Source organism: Urocampus carinirostris, chromosome 3, assembly GCF_059441175.1.
Source record: "Urocampus carinirostris isolate Australia breed hairy pipefish chromosome 3, RoL_Ucar_1.0, whole genome shotgun sequence".
Classification (NCBI taxonomy): domain Eukaryota; kingdom Metazoa; phylum Chordata; class Actinopteri; order Syngnathiformes; family Syngnathidae; genus Urocampus; species Urocampus carinirostris.
Window position 1 is genome coordinate 33,914,454 of NC_142351.1, and position 23,538 is coordinate 33,937,991.

Below are 23,538 nucleotides of genomic sequence, written 5' to 3' on the forward strand. Positions count from 1 at the left end.
TCCTTGGGCAAGACACTGAATCCCTAATGGCCCTAAATTGATCCAGGACTTTGTCCAATGGAGCTAACCACCTGAACCTGAACACCACCAAGACCAGGGAGATGGTGGTGGACTTCAGGAGGACTGGACCTCACCCCGAACCTGTGACTATCAAAGGAGAATGTGTAGAGTTTGTCAGATCTCCAAATACCTGGGTGTGCAGCTGGACAATAAACTGGACTGGAATGCCAACGCCGAAGCTCTGTGCAGGTAAGGAATAAAGTATCTAAGCAGGTAGGCGCCTTGCATGGCTGACTCCCTATTGGTGTGTGAGTGTGTGTGTGAATGGGTGAATGTGAAGCACATTGTAAGGCGATCTGGGAGGTCTTCATTGACTTGAAAAGCGCTGTATAAATGCAGACCATTTACCATAACCACTGCACTACAGAAACTGAAGAAGAATAACAATCCTTTCATACAACAATACAACTGTCACTGACATTCCTTAACAATATCACATATTGCATATGGCATCGGTGCAGACAGTAATCTTTTTTATAAGGCAAATATGCTGCCTTTATTTTGTAGTTACAGAGTGAATGTTACTGTAACCTATTAGAAAAAAACTCAATGCATGATTTATCACTAAAAAAAATTAACATGACGGATTGTCAGGTCATACATTAAAAAAATATATTGGGTCAGTGTCCCAAAAATGAAGTCAATAAGTAACCACGTTAATCCTGGACAAGATCCTACTGTAAAGCAAATAACGTCATCGTGTTATCCTTGGGCAGGGATCCACTGCAAACATCATAGTGAGACATTTGTTTGTCCCAGTCTTAATCCCACTTTAATGCTTTGAATTCAGGTCTACCTGAAGAAAAACAAGTATGCATTTGTAGTACATTACAACAGTGCTTTTTGTTTAAGATCAAACATTTATGTCAAAACGTGAGCTATTTTTTCCCCATTTGATTGATCTTCATGCCTCCAATTTATGAGTTTATTCTGCCTTGACACCCTCCTTGATGAGGTTGAGCTCATAGCAGATGGTCTCATAGCGGTAGGCCATTCGGATCTGGGCCACATTTGTTTTGCGGATGTCATTTCCCTCCGGACCTTCTTTCAAGTAGTTCTGACCCAAAAAGTGACATTTCTCCTGAGGAAAGACAATAGAGAAAGGATGATGATGGTTAGTGTTGACTTGCTCCTCTACGTGCTGCAAAATATTTTGACTTTTGACCCTTTGGATTATTATATGTTTTGAATTTATCTGCCCTAAAGACCACGAATAGAAAGCAAAAGTCCCCGCAAATTTAGGAAAATAGCTGGTACAGCCTGGACGGATCATCAGTCAACTAACGTAAAGTGCATGTCAAGGTTGAAAACAGTCCAAGTTTCACCCAGTGGTTTTAATAAATTCATATTCATTTACAATTTGGAATTTGGTGCAAAATAATTTGAAATTATGAGCTTCAATAGGGGCAGCACGGCGGCGCAGTGGTTAGCGCTTGTGCGGCACAGTTCATGTCATGGGAACCTGTCATGGGTTCAGCTCCAGACTTCCTGTGCGGAGTTTGTATGTTCTCCCCGTGCTTGCGTGGGTTTCCTCCGGGCAATCCGGTTTCCTCCCACATTCCAAAAACATGCATTTCAGGTGAATTGGCCGGTCCAAATTGTCCCTAGGTGTCTGTCCCTGTGTGCCCTGCGATTGGCTGGCAACCAGTTCAGGGTGTCCCCTGCCCACTGCCCGGAGATGGCTGGGATGGGCCCCAGCCTCCCGCGACCCTAATGAGGATAAGCGGTACGGCTAATGAGAGATGAGAGATGAGAGATGAGAGCTTCAATCGAACAAACGTTCCCTATGCTATTTCTGTGTTTTACTGATTTGTTTCTTTTAATTTCAGTGGCGGGCAGGGCATTTGTAGCTCATAGCTGAATTCTGATTGGACCTAAAACTACTGGAAGGGATGTAATCAAATGGATATCACGACAAGTACAAAATATGGAAAATAACTCCAAACATGGTTACCACTTTTGACGAATACATTTAAAATGAAATTTACCTTTTTTGAATTATGATAATGATGTCTGGTTATGTTAGGCCAGCAGAGAAGGCCTTGCTGGCCCTGACGGCCCACCACTGCATGAATTGTATTGCGATTGCTATAATAGCTGGGAACTTTTGTGGGCCTAGAAAGGAATGGGCGCCACCAGGCTGTACTATGTTTTTTTGGGGGGCCTTTGCATCCTTTTTGACTTTGACATCCCTAATCTATATCATGTCATTTGAGTCAACCAAACATTTGAATGATTATAATTTGAATGATTATAATGAAATGCTTATAATGGGATCTATTAAGAGAGCTGCAATGATCTTCAACCTTTAAATCAATTATTAAAATTGATAGGAACCACAGTGTGGTAAATATCTGATCATTTAACTAAATTACCAAACAAAATACATGATTTTAATGAGCCAAAAGTGATTTTTTATTCCCTGTTTCAACAAAGCTTTCTAGGAAAATACATCAAATACATTATAACGAGTGCTTGTGTCATTTCTTACTGTGGGCAGAACATGCATGCATGAGTAGACGACAGACATAACCTGCGATTATGGTAGCAATCCCAAGCACAACATTGCCTGGAATTAAAAAAACAGATCTCTCGTTTTCTTTGTTGAACTCGAACTGTGACGGTGTGAATCGCAAGGGATGAAAAACCTGGGCAATAGCCTCAGGAGGTGGAGCGCTCGTCTTTGGATCAAGAGGTCATAGGTTCGATTCCCTAATGCCCTAGATAGCAGGTAATTGCCTTGCATGGCTGACGCTGCTATCGGTTAGTTTGTGTGTAAAAGGGAAAAGTGTGAAGCACATTGTAAAGCGCTTTGGAAGGTCTTCATTGACTTGAAAAGTGCTATATAAATGCAGACCATTGACATTTAACTTGAGAAGTTTTAGTGAATTTGTTTCTGTTCTCTTTGATCCAATTGAATGTTGCTTTGATGCACTAAGAAAACATTGTTTGTGGTAACAGATTACTCCAGACCAGGAATCCAGCCAGGATCCTATTCATCATAGAGCTCTGCACCAAGGTTGCGGTTGGAATTGGATTTTTGCTTTGATCTTGACTCTAGACTCATGAACCTTGAGAAAGCAGCAATACCAATGGATTTGAGATTCCCTGAATTGGAAAACATCAGAATGGTGTTTTATTTGCTTATTTAAAGATCGTTCTTGTCTTCCTTTGCTCATATGAAGAAGGGTCTCCTCATTCAGTTTGTCATTGAAGCTTGAACTGCATTAATGTGTGACATTCAATTTTGACACAAAACAGATTTAGGTTGAATCTTAAACCCTATAAATGTCCCTTTTGTGATTATTAATAGTTTTATCAACCAAAATTAGAGTGGATGACCGGTCATCATACCGAAATAGAAATAAAAGAGGGTTAACAAACCAAGATTATAAAAAGGTTTGATTTCTCATCTAACACGTTTAACCAAATAATAGTGTTATTTTATTATAAATTAGATTCAATTTTGTCAATTTCCTTGCTCATTGTTTGTTGAATTGCTGGCTTTTGTTTTAAATTGATTTAGACTTGGGCGTTTCCTTTATTATTTTACCACTTACCAAACCTAGAACCAGTCTAGTGGCTTTTCTTCCCTCTGGCTAACAGCATAGGTGCTAGAGATAGTTTGTATTGTGGCAATCACTCATTCACGCACCTCATCAGACATGGCGCTTTGCAAGACGCTGTTTCTAGAGATCTCGCACATGTCGCACGTGCTCAACTTGAAGACTTGGGCTGCGATGGCGTACTCCTCCATCAGAGGCTCCTGCGGGCAAGACGGGTCAACAAGAGGAGCAAACAGTCCATCAGCACTTTACGTGGCAAAGACCTTGGTATAATGGAACTGCATGGGGTCGTCAGTTGACAGGGAGACCACCAGGCCTTTCTTTTGGAACTCCAGCAGCGGGTTCTTGGCGTACTCCAGGAACAGGCTATTGTTGCTCAGTGGGGACATGGCAATGGGTATCTGGGTCAGGTAGTAGAGGTACTGCAGCACTGGACTCTGATGGTTGAGGAATAGTTTCAGAACTAAGCAAACCCTGGCCTGAGTCCATTTACACGTATCATAATCAGGTGTGTTTGATTCAAATTGGCAAATCGTTGTCTATTGAATAATATCTCGAGTAATATTAATACATTTTATTTAATTTATTTGCTCCATTTAGGAAAATTCATTTTCCCCGACTGTAACTGGGTTTACAGTCAGTTCTGTCGCAGCAGAGCGTGCGCCAAATGATCTATTTACAGCACCTGGTGTTCCCAGATTGTCTCCTGTTTGAGAACTAACCAGGCCCAACCCTGCTTAGCTTCTCGAGATCAGGTGTTCTCAGGGTGGTATGGCTGTAAACACGTGGAATAGCTTTAAAATGACATTGTTTATTATTTAGCACCTCCAAGTGGTTAAAAAAAATAACCTTGTTTTATTAAATATCAACAATATTGTTTTGAATAATAAGCTAAAATACACGTACTTTCATACACAGTAAGCGTTTATTGTTTTTAATATTCCTTGGCTAAGAAATTTGTATTTATTTCACATCCCATGAGGCTAATTTAGTGGTAGAGGACATGTCCCCTATTTTGGTGCTAAGAATAACTGTAGATGAAAGTTTGGGCTGATATTAATATTACGGTAACTTACTAAATCTTTTTGCAAGTTTGTTTCAATTTCATTTCAATTTGATGTGATTGCATCCATCAATGTGTTTTTTATGTTTCATTTGCCATTTCTGCTTTTTGTTCATCACACTTTTGAGAGGTGTTGAATAATTGTGAAAGCATTTTATCAAACTAGTGAGCTGAAATATCTGTCATTTTTTAAAACATGCTAAGGTTTGAAAGGGCGTAAAGGTTCATTTTAAGTTTATGCCAAAGGGGCGTAGTGATTTATAATTGGTAGGTGTGAGAAATGCCAATTTTGGGCACAGTGACTCTCATCAAAAATGCAATTTTTTTAGATACAGTGTTTACACTTGATAACTCACACAATCGTTTCTTGAATGAGATTGAGTGAACGTTTTTGAGATGTAGACTTCTAGGCCACCATATAGTGGCAAAGAATAATGAACCAATTTGAGAAATGTTTTGAATTGAGTGGATATGATTTTGCAACAAAATTATTTGTTTAACGAACGTTCCACCCACAAACCTTTTTGAGATTGAGGCCGTGCGAGATGTTATCGGCTGTCATGAAGGCTGCCAGCAAATGAGTGATGGCGCCAGCTTCCCCACAATGAGGCCTGAACATGAATGTGTTCATTCCCCGCTGCCTGAAATGTAAAGGGAGGGGAAAAAAACAATAATATTTACAGAATGTCACAAAAGTGAGTACACCTCTCACATTTCTGCAGATATTTCATCATAATGTTTAATTAAACAGCACTGAAGAAACATCGCTATGAAACAATGAAAGGTAGTATGTGTAAAGCTTAAATAGCAGTGTAAATTTATTTCCCCCCTCCAAAAACTAAAAATATTAGTAGTATATTAGTTGCTAAACCCCTGCTAACAAAAGTGAGTACACCCTAAAAAAAAGTTCCTGAAGTTCAATATTTTGTGTGGCCAGCATGATTTTCCAGAACCACTTTAATCATCCTAGCCATGGATTTCACTAGAGCCTCACAAATAGCCACAGGAATGTCCTTTCACCCCTCCATGACAACTTTTCAAGGGGATATTCAAGATATTGTGCTTCCTTAACTTCTGCTTGAGGATGCCCCAAAGATGTTCTAATGGATTTAGATTGGGAGATATGCTTGGCCAATTCATCCCCTTTATCCTTAGTCCCTTTAGAAAAGCCTTGGTCATCTTAGAAGTGTACTTGGGGTTATTGCCCTGCCACCCAGTATCTGGAGGGAGGGGATTATTCTCTGCGCCAGTATTTTACGGTATATCCCTGAGTTTGTGTTTTCCTTCTTGAAATGCAACTCCCCATTTCCAATTGCACTCATGCAGCCCCAAACCATGACATTTCTAACACTATGCTTAACTTTAGGCATGAGACAAACATGTTTGTACACCTCACTTGGTTGCCAGCACACATGCTTCACAACATCTGAGCCAAATAAATTCATCTTAGTCTCATCAGACCAAAGGATATCTTTCTAAGAAGCCATGGCCATTGTTTAAATACTTTCTTTCATTGTGTCTAAACGATGTTTCTTCACTGATGTTATTTTTAGCGTTATAATGAAATCTCTGCAGAAATGTGACAGGGGTTCTCCCTTCTGTGACATACTGTATATAAATATATATTATATGATATGTATCTATATATAATATATGTTTATATATAATATATATGTATATATAAATAGAAAATTAGCACAAATTATCAGCTAGTTGGACAAAATAATTTTGACCACGTTCTTTTTTGTAAACTAAGAAAATAACCCTTCTACTCAGCAAAACTGTGCTAGGATTTTACTTTATTTGATGTATTGTTACCTTTGGAATGAAAATTGAAACAGCTTTGTAAAAAAAATAGGTTATTGAATATATTTCCCTTGTCAAGATTGCTGATCCGGGGCACCTGCGAATGACCCGTTGGCGCCAACAGCCCTGGTCATTGATTGGTTCCCTGACTCTTTTTAAACCCCCGGCTTCCAAGAGGAAGCCGTCAGACCGTCCTGCGAACTTATGCTTTCAGCTGGGCAAGCTCTGTACCTTCCGACAATGTCCTGCCCTGTTTTCTCTTGCCTGATACCTGTTGCCGACCTGTTTCTGGACCCGTGTCTGCCCTGCGGTTCCGTCCCGGCAATCGTCCTGTTTTGCCCTGTTTCCTGCCTGATACTTGTTGCCGACCTTTTTTCTGGATTCCTCACCGCCCTTGCTCCCCCGTCCCGGCTATCGACCAGCTTTCCTGCCGCCCACGACTATCCGTGCTCGACATGGAAGTGCCACATCTGCGTTCCTGCCATCAGCTACCCATGTCCGACAATTATCGGATTGTGGAAGCAAGCGCTGCTCTCTTTCTCAATAAAACTGAGTAAAACGAACGCTATTGGGTCCTGTCTCAGTTTCTGGCTTGTGACATCCCTATACTTCACATGTGTCAAACTCATGACCCAAGGGCCAAATGTTGCCCGCTACATCATTTTATGTGACCCGCAAGACATTGCTGAAAGAAGCACAAGAAAAACAGCCAGTTTTAAAAATATCCACGGGATGTTGCCAAAGCCAGGTGCCACTCGCAAATTACCCACTGTTGCTATATTTGCTGTCTACCTTTAATCAACCAGAGAACATTGGGAAAATCTATCCTGTTGTTCTTTTAGGTCCCACGAGAGATTTAACCTTAGTGAACGAAAAAAAATATTGTGGGAAAAAAAATCCTCAATAATTGTTTTATCAACAAATCTACATCCCTGAATAGGAAATTAATTGTTAGCCTCTGAAAAGACCTCTAGCCCTCCAGCTAAAGCACACTTTTCATGAGAATTGTTTTACTACCATGTGGTCCCCGAGCTAAAATGAGTTTGACACCCCTGCTATACTACTTCATGAGTCGAACATTTGTTTATACGTGGAAAAAAAATAGCAATCCGCTGCCACCTACTGATGTGGATGAATGTTACAGTTATCGAGCTGATCAATGGTAGAAAGCCAAGATACTGAACAATGGCGTGTTTTTTTCCAAAGATAAAATTGGGCGATTTCCTGTGGCACATTAGACAAGTTCACACAGCACCCTAGTGTTTTCCCCGGCCCTCAGGATGAAAAAACTGTCTTACTGTCAAGCTTACTGACCTGCGTAGTTGGTTGAGCACTGTGATGTTGGCATACATGTAGTAGATGTAGTATGTGTAGGATGGGTTCTTGGCAATGTCCCACTCTTCTGGTTTGGGGCTCTTTGTGGAGAACATGTGGCCGCTGTGCTTGGACTCATCATCAACGCTGTCAAAACCGGTTACCTGTGTAACAAAACTCATGTAATAATTGCATTTCCTATTTTTAGTCATCGCCATCAGTTTTGTTCCTCACATGCTTGAGGAAGAGGCTGAGCTCGGGGTTAGATTTTGGGTCGATGGTGGCCTGGAATACTGGCAGAAAAATGTTCTCCAACATTTTGCCAAAGTGAGGGACGAAGTCCCTGCCTCTGAAAATGTCACTAGAGGGGAAGGGGCACCAAAACATTAGGATAGAAAAGAGGATTTAGACACGGCTGTCGTGAGGGTTTGTGGCTGGTGACAAAAAAGAAGAGAGAAGGGGCTCACTAGATTCTTGGAATTTGAATCATCCACTTGAGATGAGGGGAGTAGACCCGGTGCTTGACGAACCAACTAGACAGTTTGTTCCACTCATTGGTCGTGCAACCGTAGATTGACAGGCGAGGTTCCGCGTATTGGTATTTGGCATCTTCCAGGTCGGTGGCGACTTCCTATGGAAACAAAATTTCAACCTATAAGGGAGACAGGAATCTAGAAGGCTGCTCATTTTTCATAAACAAAAATGCCATGCATACATACATCTATTAACAATGTTACTACATTTTTTCCGGTATGATTATTATACTCTCATTCTCTTCCAATATCCTTGTTTTACTATTATAATACATTAAAACAATATGAATCTTTGACAAATTACTCTGGAATTCATGATTGAGTGAGATGAAAAAAATGGCTGAGATAGTATTACACGTTACCTAGTTAAAGGGCTCAAATGAACTATAACTATTGGTGTCAGAAGTTGACGCTGTAAAGCAGAGGTCTCCAACCTTTTTCAAGTTGAGAGCGACAATTTGTAACAAAATAGCGCACTTTGAGACCGCGGCTCTAAAGGGACACTGTGTAGTATTTGTTCATTATATGTCGCTGTATTGTGTAGTGCAAAAGAAAATAAGTCTGTATTTTTCTGTTTTTCAAATTTTAAGCCTAATCTTTAACTGCAATCACCGTTTCAAAACCTGACAAAAATACAGTGTAATCATTGTGCTTGAGACACTTCAGATTGATTGTAAAAAAATGAATGGACATTTCAACAAATATATATTTTTAACAATAATTTAAGTGCTATGAACCTTACAGTGCGCATGTTGTATTATAGTTAAAAAGCTTTATATATTAGGGATTGATGCAATGTGGTAAAGGTGAATTTACTGATCAGTGCTAAACAGGCTATTTTCATGTTTTCTGTCGTTATTAAATCATTTTTTTGAAATGTGTCATGTATTCTGTTCGCTGAATTTATTTTATAGCTGACCTTAATAATGGTTGCAAAGTATTCCCCATTGATGTGATTCTCTGTCTTGAGGTAGAGGTCTCGCAGTTCGCTAGCTCCCACGGGATTGTACTTGGCATTGAACTTGTCAAAACGCTGAAAGGTTTGTCTTCCCTATCAGAGAAAAAAACAATTACATTTCTGTAAAAAGTTGAAACACTGAGAACCCAATCTTGGTAGTCCACCCCCAAAATGCAATAAAAAGCAAATATATATATATATGTCGTTATCTTGTAATCTAGAAAAATATACTGAGATAGAATAGAATACAATAGAATAGAATAAAATGCAAGAGACTACATACACTTTTTCGAGGTCCCTGTAAAGCCAGTTAAATATTTTTTTTTTTTTCTAAGACACATTGCAAAAATTCAAGTAAAGAATTAAGAACAAAATACTGTAAGCAAAAACATATTACTGTCATCGTATAATAATATACTACAATATACTAGAATATACTGGAAAAGAAATAGAATAGAATGCCAGACATTGTATTGACTTTTCTAGCGTTATCTGTAAAGCTGTAAATGATTACAACTTTTTAGGCACAATGCAAAATTTTAGGTAGAAAATTAAGGGCAAAATTTAAGCTCATTTAATACTTTTTCAAATTTAATGTACTAATTTAACAATATTTATTTCTTAATACTTGTAGCTCTACACTTTTAAATTAAGTTTAATAAAAAAAAAATAGTAAAATAAGAAAAAGAAAAATTAAATAAGCCTAATTAGATGCCAAATAAACATGTTTTTACACGTTATTTCTGTGACGGCAGCAAATTTTGCTTCAACAGTGAGGCAACAACAATACTTTTTAACCGTTTGTGGTATGATGAATTTATAATAAAATCCTACCCCCAATGATTAATCATACAATGAACCTACAGCATGCACGTCCAGAGAGTCCACGGTGAGGTCGTACGGATGCAGGTGGAGGTACTCAAATAGCTCCTTCAAGGTAACCTCTTTGCCTTGAACGTTGTGCACAACTCGGTCGGCGTCCACCCGATATGACTTCTTGATGAAGCGCAGGAGATGTTTCTGGTTCATGCACGCAGCAGCATGGATGTGAGTGTCCACCTGAAGTGACCCACATTGAAATTGTCAAGACTAGGATCGGGAATAAAAGGGAGCAGATAGATTGGGTTTCTGGCGACCTTCCTGCAGTTGTAGAAATCTCTGTGAGGGTTCTTCTTCAGCTCCTTCATCTCCATCATCTCATTCAGCATCTCATGCACATTGAACTTGGACAGGAGGAACTTCAGACGGCGATGAGTGTAGGTCTTGCTGAAAATACAGCACCATTCTCATACAATACATTATCAAAAATGTAAGGAAATGCCAAATACAGCAACTGAACCTTATATACTGTTAAACTAAGGCCCTTCAAATAAAGGCTAAGTCTCATTTCATTTAAGTTTGAATGCAATTACTGTAAATTCCGGACTACAGAGTACACCTGAGGGGCATGCTCAAGTTTAAAAACGAAACTCAATTTCGTCATTGAGTTTCAAGCGCCGCTGGATGTTAAGCCGCAAGCTTAAATAGCCATAAAAATGAATCCTGTGTGTATACAGAAGAAAAAACCGTAGCATTTTTGATTGATGATTTCCACTGCTGTTGGATTCGGATTGATAAGTTCATGACTTGATTTGTGGGTGAAAAAGTTTAAATATCGTGAGTACATTGTAAATAAAGTAGTCAAACCTCCGTTCTTGCTACAGTTATGTATTATATAAATCATTTTGGCAAAAACATGAACTTATTTCAATGGTGTCATATATGATTCCAGACGTCACAACCGTGTTTTGCATTTAGAGCGCACGTGTTGTAAAAAAGAGCAGCTCGACATTGTTGCTGCCATGAAAAAAAAAATTAAGCTGCACTGTTCAAAATGTAGCTAAAAGGTAGCTAAAAAGTAGCGGCTTGTAGTCCAGAACTAATGGTAGTTACTGTATTTTCTGGACCACAGGGTGCAATGGATTCTAAGGCACACTTTTAATTTTGGGATTTTTCTTTTAAAGAGTGCAGAAAATACGGTAATTCTATACAGAAACAGATCATTCAAATGCAAACAAAACCATCAAAAAACTTTATTTGGTACCAATGACAGGCCCTTTAAATCCTGGCAGTTATCTTCTGATTTTTATTTAGTACAAGTTTGAATTTAAATGGCTGAATCTGAACACAACCACATTTAAATGCATACATAAGTCTTAAAAGATAGCCTCCTAAAAATCAGAATTTATTAATGGCCTATTTTGCAAAGGCAGTTGTGATTTGATTTTAACTTTATCAAATCTTGTATGCGATTTATTAAATCTGAACACAGGTTATTCAAAAACACACATAAAATTTAATATACCCGTCTGAATGTCATTGGTTGATTCGAAAGACAACCAAATTATTCAAATGTAAAACTGTTGTCAAAACCCCCTAAAAAGGCACCATACACTTAATGTGAAGTTAATTATAAGCCCTTTAAAAGATGGCAGTTGTCATTTGAATCCCATTTAATCCAAAATGAAATGTAATTGTTAATTTTGATGAAAACCAGATATCGGAAAACACCTCAGAACACCTCTGAATAATAGTTTCTTTTTTTGACTTTTACTTAAACTCAAAAACCAAAGTTAAATCGGAGCAAATCATAGGCACTTTATGTGATGCGGATCGTTTTCTGACTCTTACTTCATAGGAACTTAAGTGTTATTGGATAACTGTTATTGATGGTGCGCAGAACTCACGTGGGACCCTGTGCAATAAGAGCAATGAGGAAGTTCATGTCATCAATGAAGGTGGCGTAGTCTGCGCACGGCAGATCTCGGGGTTGATGTTTGTCCGCAGCTTCGGCGTCGTCATAAACGTAGATGACGCCATCCTTCATCCGGGCAACATAACCCAGGTCCTCCGGCAGGCTCGCTGCATCAAACGGGTCTTCGCCATCTTTCGGAGGGGCAGTAAAGACTGACGAAAACCAAACATTGATCTTCAATTAGTCTTGAAGTTCTGCCCAATTATTTTGAGGTCAGATTGATTGAAATTGTAGGTGCTGAAAATGGACCAAACGTTGTCCTCACCGGGCTGCATTTGGTCCTCCACCTTGAAGGTCTCGCCCTCGATGTCACGGAGGTACTCGGAGGCGGTGCATGGAAAGCGCTGATAGGCCAGCCGCATGTACTTCTCTCTGATACTTAGAGCGCGGTAGAGGCCTTTGCAGGACAGTTCAAAGTCGTCCATCGTCACCTGAACACAACAAAGAGACGTATCGGTTCTGTCAAAGTATGTCATTAAAGCCTCTTTTAAACTTTGCAGGTTTATCCATCTTGAGGGGCGGACAATTTGACAGTTGTGTTCCGGGGAGCATGACATCACAAATGCTCAGCCCTCAGGTAACCTTCAAATACATCAGGAGCATTCTTAGTTAAGCATATTAGAATATAATTAAAACATATAAAGTTAAGTCAAGGACAAATCTTGCCAGTGGGAAATTTTCTACAGCTCATGAGATGATCTTGATTCACTTTTGTAGATCTTGATTCACTTTTTTAGTATACAACAGGAATCAGTGTGCATTTTTTCTGTACATTACTTCCACTTCAAAAAAGTATTTGGTTCATAGATTTTTGCACTTTCAATCCAATTATGTTTTTAAAAGTTTTTCAATTGAGTGAGTGACAGATTACTGTTGAAGTTATTTTAGCCCACTTTTGCTAAAATACAAACTAAAGGCTACTGATGGTCCCTGAATATAAATAAATGGCTTCTTTCACTTTGAAGAGGGTTTTTTTATACCAAATGCTTTTATCTTTTTTGCCTGTTGAAAATTGAATATCACTTGACAAAGCCATAAGAAAAATATCTATCGGATCATAGTTGAATATATTTGTTAGGTTTTCCATAGGTTCAATTAGGATCACTAGACTATATGCGTCATTTTCAATATTTTCAAAATTCGATCAGTTTGCCCCTTGGCTTAAAGCCATTTTTTAATGTGGCCTTGAATTTCACAGATCTGCATGGGGTGGATTTTTTTTAAATGCTGTGCTTTAATTGGCCTTTTATTTTGTGATTGTATTTCATCTAGTTAGCGCGTCTGCCTCACAGTTCTGAAGTCCCTGTTTCAATTCCAGCTACTGGCCTCCCTGTGTGGTGTTTGTATGTTCTCCTCGTGCCTGCGTCGGTTTCTCTGGGCACTGTGGTTTACTCCCACTTTCCAAATAAGTGGGGTCCAAATTGTCCCAATGTATAAGTAAGCGTGTGTGAAAGGTTGTCTGTCTCAGTGTTCTCTGTAACTGGCTTGCAACCAGTCCAGGGTGTCGCCTGCCCAGTGCCCGAAGACAGCTTAGATGGGCTCCAGCACCCCCGTGACCCTATTGAGGATAAACGGTGCAGAAAATGGATGGATTTTTATTGACATTCTGGTTACATTTTGCTGGAAAAACCCAACACACAAAGTAATAAATTGATAGAGACGCAAAAGTATAAGATCTTAGACTGCAATTATTCCCTCAAGTCAGGACGATTTGATTTAAATTTGAGCAGCGCAATTGAATAAAGGTAAATAAAGAGTACAATACCCCAGAAGCGTAGTCCCCGATGATAGCCACTCTTTGGAAGTCAGGCACTTCCAGGTAGGTGGGTGTGTCCACTTCTAAAGACACAACAGGGGCCGCCGCTTGCTGGTTGGAAGCAGCCCTCGGCACAGCCATGGTGCGAAAGCGCTTCTTTCTGTAAGTGTCAAAAAGTCCCAGCTCAAAATGTTTTCTCCTTTTGTACAGATATTTTCAAATATTCAATATTAAATAGAAGTTAATGTAAAAGGTGTTTATTATCAATGGTGGCTGGACACGGCCTCCCAGGGGCGTATTGTTTAGGGAAATAGCATTGAAGTCCTGCGACTGGCTAGCGACCATTTCAGCGTGTCCCCTTCCCCCTGCCCAAAGTTGACTGACATGGGCTTAAGCACCCCTGCGACCCTAGTGATGATACACGGTGCAGAAAATGGATGGATGGATGGATGGATGGATGGACATGGAAGTCTATGGGCCCCCATTGACTCATAATGGGAGCTGCAGTTGGTTGCAGCTTGCCAGGCGGTGTATTACTTGGAGAGATAACTTTGAAGTCAATGGGATCCCCATTCATTCCAACGGCACCAGTGAGTTCCTATAGAAGCTTCTGTACCAGCCGTAGCCTAGTTTAGGGAAATTACATTGAAGTCTTTGGGCTCCTATTCCTATATTATGGGAGCTACAGTACTGGCCACAGCCGGCTAAGAAGCATATTTAAAAAAAATTACTACGGGACTGGATCAACTTTTGCTTGGCAGTTTATTCTAATTTTGTGCAGCATGCACGAGAAATTCAGCTTTAACCTGATCGCTCGGGGAACTCCGACTAATAACTGGTGTCCAAGCTTTACTTGGTTCAAATTCAATCTCCATTTTTTTTTTTTAATTATGATTATTATCAGTAGTAGTAATAGTAGTAGTAGTAGAAGTAGAAGTAGTAGTAGTACTATTAATAGGATTATCAGTATTAGGGGTAGTATTAGTATGAGTAGTAATGAGGTGTAGTCAGGGGAAGGGGGGAGGCACAGCCTCACTTGGCATCATGGAAATATAAAAGTCCAAAAATATGAAATGTTGTATTTAATCAGTGCTAAGTTATTTTTCATTTAACTTGACATTTTTGTTATTTTATATTTCAAAACTACTGAATTCAACATAATATGAATACAATTAGGATAAAACATATTACTTAGCCTTTCGGCTACCAGAAGCAGGCATTCTTTACTTACACCATTTTCATGCTACACTAACAAATAGAAATGAAAAGAACACAGCAGGGAAGAGCATTACGTCAGTCTCCAGCACTCCCCCAACCCCTGTTCTTCCTACCAAATGTGTTCCGCCCCAAACAGCTTTGCAAAAAGTAAGATAAATCAAAATAGGCACAGTGGAAAGCATATGGGCTCCCTAAACTTAAATGGGCATTTTTAACACATAAGTAATAGAGAAAAATGTTTGACTTTCATATTTTTTAAGGACACCCTAAACGACCTTTAGGATAAAACATTTTTTTTTTAACTTATGCTATCGTTTATGTATTGCTTTCTTGCTCTGCAAATCAAATGATGAAGATGTAGGTTCATTTATTTGTAAATGTGACTGTGCCTTGCCAGATATGAACCTCTGTGCACATCACTAGTAGAAGTAACAATAAAACAGACTATGTAAAATAAGAACAAAATAAATGGGAGGAAAAAGTATATTCTACTCACCAAATAAACACAAACAGTTTTTTCTTTTAGTGTCGCCTTTTATACTTTTGTTTAAAATTGTTGTGCGGCATAAACAATTTGAAATTATCTTAAAACATGGAAAACGCGGGGAAACATAGGTAGCTGTATGTGAAAACCTTGCATTGTTCATCTGACAGATGTTTTGAGTATGAATAAAGGCATTGTCTTATTGCAGTACATCGCGGATAAAGGCTGCACTGCACCTTCAGAGAGTCTCCAGCACTCACCGCTTCTCCAGATCGTCATCGACTTGCAAGTGGTGCGCCATTTCGTGGTGGAGGATAGGGCAGTCCTCGGGCACGTCAAAGACAGAGATCTCATCTCGGATGTCCTCGCCTTTGGTCTCCGAGGCAAAGATCTGCTCGGCAAATGCCCGCATCTTGTCGTCGGTCTCTGGGGACAGAATCGATGTTGAGCTTGTGGAAACGATGCAGGTTCCGCATATCTCATGCAGCAATAGAGCAAAAGGGCAAGTTCATTTCAATTTCTGCCAAGCAAAAATCTAAACAGATGCTTCTCATACTCCGTCAATCTGTGGCCGTAATGGTATCTAAAAAGCCAAGAGAAAGATGATGCGTGATGGCCTCTACCGATGAAGCTTGGCCTACATGCTTTCATCTATCTACTCCAAAGACAACCATTCCGCGAGATGGGTCCCTTAAGGGACCATGTCTCACCCTCCGTACTTACTATGATGACCTGATCGTGACCAGCAAGATAGTAGCGCCACCCAAGGTGAAAAAAAAGAAAGTGTTAGATAGAACAAGAGTTTCAAATAATAAATGGAATTAAACCGAAAATAAACACAGTCATTGTTAATTAAACCAACATTAATAAGCAGCAAATCCATGTTTTTATACATCTAAAGACCAGCCATGTGCGTGTCATTTTTACCCTTCAGAAACCGTCAAAATGGCCGCCAACTTAAATGAATTAAAATAGATCAGCTTCCTAATTTGCATTCAGCTACTTCTAAAGGTTCATTAAACATAATGTAAAGCAGTGGAGTAGATAAAACATTAATTCAGTGTGATTGGGTTTTATGAACATTGGTATTGATCTGTTAAAGCCGAGAAAATGTTTGAAAAATATAAAAAAAATGTATGTAAACATTTGGATTTGGAAATAGTTAACCTATATTTTATGTTGACAATATCTGTGTATTATTTATTGCATCATCAATTGCAGCCTGGTCATCCTGGAAAGGGGGATTACCTCATGTGCGGTCCCTTCTCAGGTTTCTTCATTTGCCTCATGTTGAGGTTTTTGAGTTTTTCCTTGCCCTCATGTAGGTTTTAGATCAGGGGATGGTGTAATAATATTCTGTAGTTTGCAATAATCTGTGGTCTGTGCAGCCCTTCGAGACTGTGATTAAGGGCTATACAAATAAACATGACTTGACATAGTGTTTGCAGGTAAAGCCAGCATCTGGTTGAGTTTGAAGTTAATTCTTGTTTTTTTTGTGGAGCTGTCCACTCGCAGAGGCAATTTTGCCAGACTTAAGTTGTCGGTAGTCCGGAGTCTTTTAAGAAAATGCAAAAGGAATTGTTTTTATTGCTGACAGCAATGAGTGAAGGTCTTGACTCCCGAGGTGGCAAAGCAATCCTAATTCACTTTTTTCTAAGGTGGTACACAGGTGTGTTGAGCACCCCCCCCCCCTTTTTTTTTTTTCTTCTTCTTTATGTCCAAACAAGAGAGTCACCAGTGCTCTAGAACATCCTTACAATTATTTCTTCTTGTGTCCTTTTACCTTCTGCATATTTTTCAAAATAGTGGCATTGTGGATGTTTCCACTTTTTAATTTGTATACATCATGCCCATCGTGTCTTGAACAACTCCAAGAAAAGGTAGATTGTTAGATTCAAATGTTTTGAACCAAGGAAGGATAAAAAGGTGATGGTGGGGTTGTAGTTAGAAAGTCAGGGCTCTTCGTCCAGTATCAGGGAAAAAAATGATGAAAAATTGTTGGGATTTGTCACTTTGAGTCTCTGTAGTTTGTATTATTCCTCGTTGTTTTGAGCACTCATTTTTTATTGCACAAACTAATATAGTGATATCAAGTGCTCAAATAATAAGTGCTGAGGACTGGCCATGGATGCATAATGCTTAGCAACATTTGAACACATACGATTTTCCTCACTTGGTTACTCTTTGCCTCCCTTGTTTTCGACAGCATTACTTGGTTGGTGTGAGTGTCTGTATACTCACTTAAGGCAATTATGGGAGCAGGGGCTGGGTTTTTCCTTTGTTGTACTTAATTTCAATGAAATTAAAAGCTACTGTGCAAACATCATTGCCTAGGAAAAACAAAACCAATCTGGCAATGTAGCATTTTTTATGCACACAGAACAAAAGTGTCATAGCAGGGATGTTTTATACCTTTTTTTTTTTTACTAATACCAATACGAATACCATAAAATAAAATGTTCTTCCCTCCGAAAAAATGGATGATATTTTTGAAGAAACAACTTTAAAGGGGCAACACTTATTATTTGACCACTAGAAATTATTATATTGATTGTGCCACAAAAAAGAGTGCTAAAAGGCACAAAGAATAATACAAACTACAGGGACTCAAAGTGACAAAACCCCACAATATTTCGTCATTATTTTTGCTCTGAATTTTGCTGGGTTTTTATCATTTTTAGTACCTGTAGCAGCAATATGGCAAACAGCGAAGTCAGCTACTTCAAGGTGAGGCTCATGTTATGTGAAAGCAATGCAAGTGATTTAAAAAACTGCCTATTTGTAGGATAGTTCATGCATTTTTTTAGTTATCATTCAAATCAGAATTGTTTATTCAGGAATTAAGTCCACTTTCCTTTTCCTCATACATTTTCTTTAATGTTGCATTTGTTTATCAGTAATTTACCATTCCTTTGATTCCAGATTTCCATTAAATGGCCACTAGAAGGCCGATAGTGGTATCGACCACCATTGCTAGTATCGACATCTTAACCAAGTATTGGTATCAGTACTCTGCCATCGATATTCATGAAACTTCCTGATCTTGTGTGACCTGATAAAAATAAGCCCTCTAAATGATTGGTCTGCAACCTTTTCTGTATCACGGACCTCGCGGACCGGTTTAATGTCTGACAATGTTCTAGCGGCCTGGCTAAAAAAGACCTCTAGTAGTAATAATAATAATAATAATAATAACCCTAAATCCTCCGTGCAATCACTAAGTAACTGGATAACATAGGAAAAGGCATTTAATTTTATCTAATCATCACACTATTTTTTTCTCCCAGTATTACATTGTACACTCTCACCGCTGCGATCCTGGTTCGATTACCGTTGCATCCAATGCTATCTCTGTCCAAAAATCAATCATCGCGCAAACATCATTCAGATATGGTACTGCAGTACTGTTAAACCTTGTGTATAATGCGCACCCAAACTGAGTTTTTTTTTTTTTTTAACTTTTTATTTCTCACACCAATTTTGACAGAGGTTTGATTCCTCCATCATACATCAACACAAAATATATACACTTGACACACTCATAAATAACAGAAGAAACAACAAAGAAGAAAAAAAATACTATTAATAGAAAGGAAGAATAAATGTTCATACAATACATCCATACAAAAAGAAATATATATATATATATATGTATATATATATATATATATATATATATATATATATATACATACATATATATAAAATAATAAATCAAAATATACACCCAAAAAAAAAAAAAAAAAAAAAAAAAAAAAAAAAAAAACAACGGACATAATAAATAGGGGGAGGTGTTTAGACATCAAGTAAAATTTGTGTGATAGGCTTCCATCTTTTCTCAAATTGGTCAAGTTTCAGTTGAAGTCTTGCAGTGATTTTTTCCATAATGTACATTTGCTTTAATTTGTCTCTCCATTGTTTTATGTCAGGAGGTTGTGGTTTCAGCCAGGACACTGTGATCATTTTCTTTGCTACCAGAAGCATTACCCTTAGTATATATTTCTGTTGACCAGATAGTAATTCTTCTGGCAAAATTCCTATTACGTAAGCCTTTGGGTCCAACCGCAACTCCCAGCCCGTGATTAATTTTATTTCTCTCTGGATACTTCTCCAAAAATTTAATATTACAGGGCAATTCCAGAAAATATGCGTAAAGTCACCGACCCCCCCACAGTTACGCCAGCATAGATTTGAGGTATTTTTATATTTTGAAGTGATAGAGGGTGTATAGAAGAATCGCATTTTTACTTTCCATTCAAACTCCCTCCATGTCGGGCTGTTGGTTATTTTGTGTCCCTCTTTCAATGTTTTTTCCCATTCGTTGTCTTTTATCGCTACATTAGTTTCTTGTTCCCATTTTTCCTTAACTGCCATGTCCTCATTACTGAGATCCATTCTCAGGGCTTTATATAGTTTTGATATAACCCCCTTTATTGATTGTCCTTTTGTATACGATATTAATAATTCCTCTACCTTAGTTGGCTCCTTACATATTTTCCCCCATTCCTCGTGTTATTTTGGGTAAAAAAAAACGTGTGTACAAGAATAAATAAGGTACAAGCAAAAAAAAAACAATTTCCCTGTGCAGCTTGGTACCAGACTACCCACGGCCCGCTACCGTTCCGTGGCCCTGTAGTTGCTCACCACTGCTCTAAATCAAATTTCTGTTGTTGATCTCTCAATTGTTCAGGCATGTAAATGAAATTCTCCCTCTTATTTATTTAGAAGGGTAAGAAAAGTTTGCCGCATGATATTTTAAATGGTCGACAAGCAACATTGCTCACGAATGAACAAGCCTTCTAAAGTTAGATCCTCCAGTCTGTTATCCGACCTGCTGTTGATGATATAGGCTTCAACACAGCGAAGGCGTGACCTCTGACATATGCATTCACGAGATTACAAAGCGTTCACTTCCAATTTTTTTTTTTTTTTGCCTCAGCGCTTGATGCACATTGGCTACTCACCCGGCACCAGAACTTTCGGCATGGTGACTCGCTCTGTACACGTCTCCTCGAGAATAAACCAAGAAGGACCGCTGCTGTGGCGGTGGGAATGCGCAGTCCGGGTGGAAGCTCACGGCAATTTAAGAAGCTCCCACTCTTGGGGTCGCAAGTGAAACCAGAATCTGCCAAGCCCAAAAAGTTTGCACTCCCCATGTATTGCACCCACCCCAAAGGCACACGCGCTCAGAGGTGTGCGCCTCTATTTTAAATTGCGTGGACGACGCACAAACAGACCCTGCGTGCGTTACAAAGGCACGCGTAGCAGCGCGAGCGTTTAAGGGGAAGGATCATCATACGCTTTAAGTTTAGGGCTGCATTCAAAATGAAAGAGAAGAAAATCAACACAAATGTCAAAAAAGATTGCTTTAAAACGCAAAACGACATACTGTCACGTCATAATGTCAGCTATAACAAAATTGTGAATATGCTTGTTTGCTGTTGAGATTGTCAAGATGGGTTGTCCGAACCTCACATTGATTGTTCGCTGCTGTTGGTGTCGGTGGATTTTTTCAGACCAAAAAACAATCGACTTTGGCCGGGACGTATCTTTTGACACTAACAAAGATGTTTCATAACGAAATTGTGAATATGCTTGATTGCTGTTAAGATTGTCGAGAAGGGTTGTTCAAACCTCACATTATTTGTTTGCTGTTATTAGTGTCAATGGATTTGTTCAAACCCAAAAATGTAGGTTGATGGTGTTTTCTGCAAATATAAGCAAATTGTCTAACTGTCAACCTCAGTCAATTGCTTCCCTAATTAATTATCGCAATTTCCCTAATCAAGCAATGATTAAGCTTCCAAACCCAATACAAAAACTATCTACACACAGAAAGACAGACTACCTGTATATAGCCATCCATTATCTGCACCACATATCCTCAGTAGGGTCGCGGGGGTGCTGGAGCCCATCCCTGCTATCTCTGGGCAGTGAGCAGGGGAAACCCTGAACTGGGCAAACATATCCAAACAAATCACTTGCTCATCCCCACCTAGGTACACTTTGGACTGGCCAATTAACCTAACATTCATGTTTTGGGGAATGTGGGAGGAATGCCGCGGGGAAACCCACGAAAGCACGGGGGGAACATGCAAACTCCGCAAGGCTGCGGTAGCTGGACTTGAACCCTGAACTTCCGCACCGTCGGGCTACGCGCTAACCACCCGGCCGCCCTGCCGCCTTTACCTGTGTATAGAATACCGCAAAACTATAAGACATTTACAATGATGATGTGTTTTGTTATCAATGACCAAGACAATCCAGAATAGAGCGGAATGGGTAAGACGAGATTGGTCTAATAAGAAGGGAGTCTGAAAAAAATTCCCCATGCAAAAATTGTTTACATGGCGTGTACAAATTGAAATGATCAAAAACATATACAATAAAATACAGGTGAAACATCTAAGTTGACAGTAAAGGTAAGATGGGGCCTAAAATATAAAAACCCGAACCAGCCCAAGCCAGACCAGTTAACTTGATTTGAGGGGCCGAGCCCACAGCAAACCCGAATTTTCATATTTTATTAGTGAGGACTCTGGAGGAGGAAGCTTGATTTTGGACGACTTCGTCCCCATCCACACGCCCGTTTCTCAGGGTCCGACTGTCACCGTTGCCTACTGGTCCCGCCCGTTTGGCGCCAGCTGCGGCTCGTTGACTGATTGGCTTCCCTCCTATTTAAGCTCAGTGCTCACACTCACCCTTTGTCAGTCCGTCAACGAACCTCTGCACCCGCAAGACGTGTGTTTTGAGTCTGTCCGGTTTCCTGCATGTGATTCCTGTCTGGTATCGTTCCCGTCTAGTTTGTCCTGTTTAATATCGATCTCCAGTGTCTGGTAGTGTTCCCGTCTATTTTGTCTTGTTTGATATCGATCTCCAGTGTCTGGTATCGTTCCCGTCTATCTTGTCCTGCTTGTTATCGGACTCCAGTCTCCAGTGTCTGATATAAATCCTGTCTGTCCCGTCCTGTCCGGTATCGACCCCATCTGTCAGATCTCTGCTCGTGTAATTGGTATCGATCTCGTCGGCCTCTGTCTTCCTGTCGTTCCACGCCAGTCTGCTGCCTTACGTCTTCCGCCCAGCGATCGCCGAATCAATGGCGTTTGGGTTAACGTGCAGGACTGCCCCATTTCCCGTAAAATAAAGCTTCTGTGAGAAACGTTACGCATTTGGGTCCTCTTCCTGTTCCGGTTCTTGACACGACAGTGCCGCTGAGCGTGCATGCTCTATTGTGCGCATCCTTAACAAAGGAAAAGAAACAATAAACAATGACAGGTTGATAATTAAAAGGTAAAAGTCAGCGAGAGAGATGCCTGACTGAGGAATTACCTCTACTTGAGACGTATGTTACAGCATATATTGTATTTGTTTTATTGTTTATTTTTTATTTTCAATCATGTTGCAAAAAACATCACATCATAAAATGAACCCATAAACTGAAAATGAAAACAGGTTAATCCCGAAGGCTTATAAGAAACCCGTCCCCAGAATAAATCTATCAATCCTTTAAACAAACAAAATCATATTATTATAACAATCATTGGACAGTTTCTGAGGGTTTTTTCCCCATCCTTCTCCTTCGAATAACACTGAAATGTGTAAAACCTGTAAGAAGTAGAAGTCAGTGGAAAAGGAAAAATTCTGGTGAGAAGCGTCCTTTCTCGTGAGACTCCAAAGACTAAAGACTGAATAATTATTTTTATTATTACAAAAATCCTTTTTTGCAATAAAACGATGACACAAAACTTTGAACAACAGGCAGACAGTAAGTACTTATTTTATTGAATAAATTAATTAACTCTATATTTTAATCACCAAGTTAAAAAGAGCAAGTAGGCAAAGGAAGCCGAGTCTGCCAGGCCATTCGGCATATGAAATGTAAATATATAAATAACTGACACCCGTTCTGGGAAAATGCTTCTCATGTTGGAAAGTAACTATTTCATTTTTTTTTTTAAATAATGAAAAAAAGAGCAGGAAATTAAA

General features: G+C 39.3%; 1 protein-coding gene across 1 annotated transcript; it reads right to left on the reverse strand.

Annotated features, from left to right (window-relative positions):
- Nucleotides 1-805: 805 nt before the first annotated feature.
- Nucleotides 806-20,773, reverse strand: ampd1 (adenosine monophosphate deaminase 1 (isoform M)). The gene is made up of 15 exons (XM_088331560.1): nt 20,517-20,773; nt 15,813-15,978; nt 13,860-14,010; nt 12,360-12,525; nt 12,027-12,246; nt 10,437-10,566; nt 10,165-10,359; nt 9,262-9,393; nt 8,277-8,440; nt 8,044-8,170; nt 7,810-7,973; nt 5,210-5,330; nt 3,890-4,063; nt 3,716-3,826; nt 806-1,141 (listed from the first exon to the last, which is right to left on the reverse strand). Exons 1-15 carry the CDS (start codon nt 20,536-20,538, stop codon nt 986-988), a joined length of 2,199 nt encoding a protein of 732 aa, XP_088187686.1. The 5' UTR covers nt 20,539-20,773; the 3' UTR covers nt 806-985.
- Nucleotides 20,774-23,538: the final 2,765 nt, after the last annotated feature.